Raw genomic sequence first — 5,861 nt, 5'->3', positions numbered from 1 at the left:
CACCCCTTGAGCGTTGTGCCCAGTTTTGGGCCCCTCAATCCAAGAGAGATCTCGAGGGGCTGCAGCGAGTGCAGGGGAGGGCAACAGAACTGGGGACTAAATCTTATGAGGAGCGACTGGAGGAGCTGGGGCTGTTGAGTTTGAGGAAGAGGAGGCTGAGGGGAGACCTCATCGCCCTCTGCAACTCCCTGAAAGGACGTTGTGGAGAGGTTGGTGCTGGTCTCTTCTCACGGGTAACTGGGGACAGAACAAGAGGGAATGGCTTCCAACTGCAACAGGGCAGGGTGAGACTGGACATCAGGGAAACCTTTTGCGCAGCAAGAGCCTCAGCCACTGGCACAGGCTGCCCAGGGAGGGGGTGCAGTCCCCATCCCTGCGGGTGTTTAAAGGCCGTTGAGACGTGGTGCTGGGGGAGATGGTTTAGGGGTGAGCTTGGTCGAGCAGGGTTAGTGGTTGGACTCGATGATCCCAAGGGGCTTTTCCAGCCTGAATGATTCTATGATTCTACCACAAATCACAACAGTAACTGAGGTTAATATCACCAGACACCAAGTCATGTCTCTCCTTTATCTTCACTGCCTGTCTTCGACATAGTAAAAGTCTCCAAGATCAGCAGTTAAGGTAGCCCCACTCTTGAATCCTGCCCCCCTTCGCTTTAAGCCCTTGCCTGCAGTCTCAGAGTAGCTACACGGGACCTTTGAGGTGGCCACACAGGCTGCTGTTGCTAACAGGAGAAAGCCCTCCCCCTTCCTCCAACTCTGCACAGGCCTCGCTTTAGCCACAGTGCAAGCACAGCAGCAAAATTATTCCTTCCAATGCCAGCGGCATCGAGGGGGAAGTTTGAAACAAGGAACAGGAACCTCCTCTTCCAGGGGCAGCTGTAATTGCCAGTTTGTATGCCAGGAATGCACAACTAAGTTTTCCATTAGAATCACCAAATCTTGCCTCTGCCTTTGGAAGAGAACTGCTTTATGGGCAAGGAAGCAGCCTCAGCAAATGTGCAGGCTAACACTTGTGACAACTAGGCAGTCACTCAACAAGTCCTATCAGCTTACACAGCCGAGAGAAGAGAAAACCAACATATTCAGTTGCACCATCAGAGCCAGCTTTGGGTCAAAACAGAGTGCAGAGCTGGGTCCCAGCGTGTTACCCACTCACTAGTGCTGACAGAAGAGGCAAAAGCAGGACTCTTCCTTTCAGCAGCTGTTCACTGTTAACTACCTTACGCTTAATGTGAATTTGTGCTTTAAATCCCGAGAGATGGATCCAGAAAACTCCTGTTCTTTGTCTCCAAAACCCAGCTCTTTGACATGGTATAAGCTTGAAATTTAGCAATACAGTAATGCACCCTGAGCCTCTGCAAATCAAGAAAGATCTGAAATCTACACCCTGTTCAGGCTCTGAAATACTTTCCTTACATTCTTGCCACCTATTTTCCCCCTCACTTTTTAGCCTAAAGGAACAGAAGGAAAGAAGCCAACAGCTCCAATGCTAAGGAACTTCAGGGTATGAGGAGTCAGCCCTGTTGCCCAAGATGAAAAATTAATAATCAGTCTCACGCAAGGTACAGGCAGGGAGAGGAAGAGCAATGGGGAGAAGGGTAGGACAAGGCAAAACTTGCTAGGTTCCCTCAGACAAAAGTTAATCCTGCAATTAAACGGAAGATTAAGAAAAGTATGTAGAAAGCTTCTGACAGTTCCTGCACTCCAAGAGCAAGTGAAATGAACTGTTCACCTTAACTACATAATCTGAAGCAGCCCCACCTGCTTTTTGGACATGAAAGGATTTAACTGCCCCAGGAAAAACAATCTACAAAGACATCAACTCTGACTGAGGAAGGCCTGAGCTGCAGACTACAGAAACTTTGGAAAGACTCTGAGAAAACAGTACTACACACTACTACTGTTGTGTTCCCAGGACATTCACTATTGGCCACCATTAGAGAAGACAGGATGGACCAGAGCCATTCCCATTGTCATTTACGCCATTAATGACATCACTGAGCAATCCCACAGCCACCACGTTATGCCTGTCTCCACAGGCTTGTACAGTTTGAGCTGTTGAGGTTTCCCATCTGCTACGAGCTGAGCCAACCAAACTGAGGTAGCCTCTCAGTAGTAGATTGAGAATCAGACTGCAAATATCTCTGAGCAATATTCCACGGTACATTGTTGTAATAAACCGAACAAAAACACCAAAAAACCCACACCCCAAAACCTCCAAAAAACAACAACAACAAAAAATCCTCCCAAAAACCGATTTCTTTTCTTGCAGACAGAGGAATGGCCCAACCCATCATAGCTGTTATACATCACCCTCCTCTTACTGTATAATGCTTGCAAAGCTGTGCCTCACTTAGTGACCTGCCAATGCTTTTAACTTTAGCTTATTCTATCTTTATATAGCAGAAGAGTACATGTGACTATTAAAAGGAAAATATATAATTCTGAAAAGGACGTTTCTACATTTACCCTGCTCATACGATTCAGAGTATGAAGCAAAAAAGCACACTCACAAACGAAGGATATGCAGTGAGGATGCCATTACTTTCCACAGTAAAGGAACAGGGGAAATGAGAAAGCTTATAAAATCACAAACAGCAGAGAAGTCCTGTTCTTATAAGCTTAAAATAAGATGTTGGCATGACAATAAGACTCTTCTTCACTGTGATATCAATTTTCCCTTTGCTACTGTAGGGGGCTGGTTAGCTCAGTCTGTTGAGCACAGCACTAACAACGCCAAGGTCGCGGGTTTGATTCCCGTTCGGTCCCCATGTGTTTATAAAATCACAAACAGCAGAGAAGTCCTGTTCTTATAAGCTTAAAATAAGATGTTGGCATGACAATAAGACTCTTCTTCACTGTGATATCAATTTTCCCTCTGCTACTCTAAGACACTGTGCTGCAGTTAAACGTCCCGCCCCTCCCACTCTTCTTTTCCCTCAGACAGGCCCTGGCTTTTATGAAGCAACTTCAGACAGACCCTGTCAGCCCACTCTAACCACCACCATCTATGGCAGCAGAGCACAAGATGCTCTTTAAGTTAGCTCTTCATCTTTAAAGCACTGGTGGGTTTTTCTACAAACCAGAGAGTGGAAAATCCTCAAATTTTGAAGTGTCTACTTCAGGAGTCGGCAGCAGAGAGGCAAGAAGCCCTGCCTGACAAGAACTGACTCAAACCTTGCTCCACAAGGAGCAAGTCTCACGGCAAATACACCAAATCTGGTCACAGTATCAGCAGCACCTCAGCTAACCAGTCCGCCCAGAAACAACGCTGCTGAGAGCCCACCGTCGACAGACGCTGACTGTGCACACAGAGCTGGTGTGCGTGATCAGGATTCAGCAGCCTGCCTTCAGAGAAAAGCCGGCCCCGGAAGCCTCACACCTGAGACAACACACCTAAGATATCAAACTTGTCCTGACCTGAACTTACACTTCTTTCTCACCACAGAGCTGCTCTCTCCAAGCTTCCATAGCACTGTTAACTGAATAAATCGCAAAGGGATAATTGAGATTTACTCTCGTTTGGGAGGTGCATCCCCCAGCGGAAAGTCGGAAAGAGCAAACAAGGTGGAGAGTCTCAGAAGCTTTCATCTTAGAACCTAAGGACCAACCAGTTCTCATCTGGACTTTTTCCTTCCCTGCAGTTCACGATTTTAGGCTCACTGAAATGCTCTTGGCATTCCCCACAGCACAGCTGTCATTCAGGTCTTACTCTCTGGGTCATCCCTACTGCAAACATACCAAGTACAGCACTGAAAATCAGCATGATATGTAGGCAAGGAGATAGCAATAAGAAAACCACGACGTGAGGACAAGCCAAGGTCCAGTGCACTATCTTCTGAGTTACAGAAAGACACATCCTGGTTTAGAAGTCAGCAAAAAATTACAGATCAGATTAAAACCCCTCTCATCTATTTACCTATTTTTCCTATCAAGGTGTTACCGCTCACGTGCTAGACATGCAGCCTCGAAATTACCCACCTCCTATCAGTTTCAAATTCACCCTATTCTGGCAAAAATTAACAGTCGGCTCAAACTGCTGAGTGTTTCTTTGCTATACAAGATGCTCAGTTTAGGCCAGATACCTGTGACTTTGAGGTATGAACTTACAGTTTACAATGTCACCTTGCAACTGAAGAATTTGTGGAACAGGCATCGTAAGAATAACTATATCAAATTCTTCTGGTGGTCCCGTTTTCCTGTAGACTTCCCATTTCCCATCTCGGAGAGAGATGTGTGTTACATGCTGTTCATAGAAAACATCTGCACCTGCTTGGAAAAAGAAAAGGTTAAATACACATAGCAGTGAATTTCACAGAAAAAAAAAGAAGAGCAGTTTCCCTTCATAACTGGATGACTTGCAACACCAAAGCACACAGACAGTCTTCTGGGCAAAGTTTCACAAATTAGATTAAATCAGGCAAAAAGCCAGCATATGATATTAAAAGAGGGGATCTTGATCAGCTGAAAAGATCCCATCACTCTGCAGCTAGAGCTGGTATTTATCTGACTCCTCTCTGACACGATCCAACTCAGTAAACAGATGGAACACTGCCAGCTGCTCTCTTTTACAGGGTAGTTTGCCGTGGCCTTAATGAGCTGAACCAATTCAGAGTGAAATCTGATGAGCACAGGAGCCAGCACAGAGCAAGCAATCAAAGCACACCAGCAGGAGATGAAAAAAGAGAGGGTTGCCCCTGTTAGCACCTCGCATATATCAGAAGACGGGACCATAGTTAATTACTTGCAAGTCTAGGGTCTAAAAAACCAGCTAATTAAATAAAAATCAAAACCAATCACATGAAAGCAGCAAAGCTTGACTGCTCATAAAGCCAACATTTTTCAAACCAGAGTTAAAATAGTCACTATACTGGACATTACATCTAAAGCAGTTGTTACACAGCTAAAGTAGCCAGTGATCTCCTCCTTCAGTCTGTTCTGAAGGACATTAAAGATACTGTGTAAGTGCTCGTTTCTGCGAAACACGGGATGTAGCTCACCACTACATTCCCAGATGCTCAGTTACACCAGCACAGTTAGGTACACGCTCAGGAAAACACACCCAAACACTCACTTCGCTCAAACCGCAACTCATATCTCTTCTCAACCATGACCTCACTCCCATTAAATTATCTCTGTGCTAATTGCACCAGGTCTGATTCTCATATGCTAAAGCCAACAGTGTAAATACGGGCTTGGCCCCGATCCTACAGACATTACACTTGGATAGAGATCTTTACATGCCAGCAGTGCAGCTGAAGTCAGTGAAGCGCTTGAAGATTTTGGCCATTTGGAGAGTTTGCACACATGTTTCTCCATCTAAGGAACCACAAGACATCCATAAACAAACTAGGAGCTTGAACATTCAGAACACCATCGAAATAGATTGCTGAAACCTTCCACTTCATACAAAGGCACCTAAAAAAATTACCTGACTGTTTCAGATAGTATTTGACAACTGAGGAGATGCCCTGCGGTGCCACGTAATTGCACGAGCCTTCTTTCACGACCATTCCTTCCACGGGCGCAGTCAGCGACTTCAAGATGCCGTGAGCCAGGAGCTCCTCGTAGAAGCTGAAAGGGAGCAAACGACACAGAGCTGAAAACACACCGCAGGGTAAATCCCCGGTTCTCACAGCTGAGGTTCAGCCTGGCCTAATGTCCGAGTTTGTTGAGCCTCGCCCATCCTGTGCTCCAGGCCTGGCCACGCACAAAGAGAAACCACAGAACAAACGGCCTCGCCCGTGGGACCAGGGCTCCCTGCCCCGTCTCGAACACAACCTGCGAGCAGTTCGAGGCGGGAGATCCAGGCACGACCCGGGGAGGGGCACGCCCGGAGCCCGGACGCCCCCGCCTGCC

General features: G+C 46.5%; 1 protein-coding gene across 1 annotated transcript; it reads right to left on the bottom strand.

Annotated features, from left to right (window-relative positions):
* Nucleotides 1–4,112: 4,112 nt before the first annotated feature.
* Nucleotides 4,113–5,576, bottom strand: LOC104277203 (renalase-like; the record flags this gene model as incomplete). Its single annotated transcript, XM_009873780.1, has 2 exons — nt 4,113–4,271; nt 5,434–5,576. Coding segments are annotated over 2 exons (302 nt in total), but the record flags the coding sequence as incomplete, so codon positions are not given.
* Between the last annotated feature and the right edge of the window lie 285 nt (nt 5,577–5,861).

The sequence above is a fragment of the Apaloderma vittatum genome, unplaced genomic scaffold (genome assembly GCF_000703405.1).
Source record: "Apaloderma vittatum isolate BGI_N311 unplaced genomic scaffold, ASM70340v1 scaffold9400, whole genome shotgun sequence".
NCBI lineage: Eukaryota > Metazoa > Chordata > Aves > Trogoniformes > Trogonidae > Apaloderma > Apaloderma vittatum.
The sequence above is the reverse complement of the archived record's forward strand: the minus strand, read 5'-3'. Positions and strand labels throughout refer to the sequence as shown.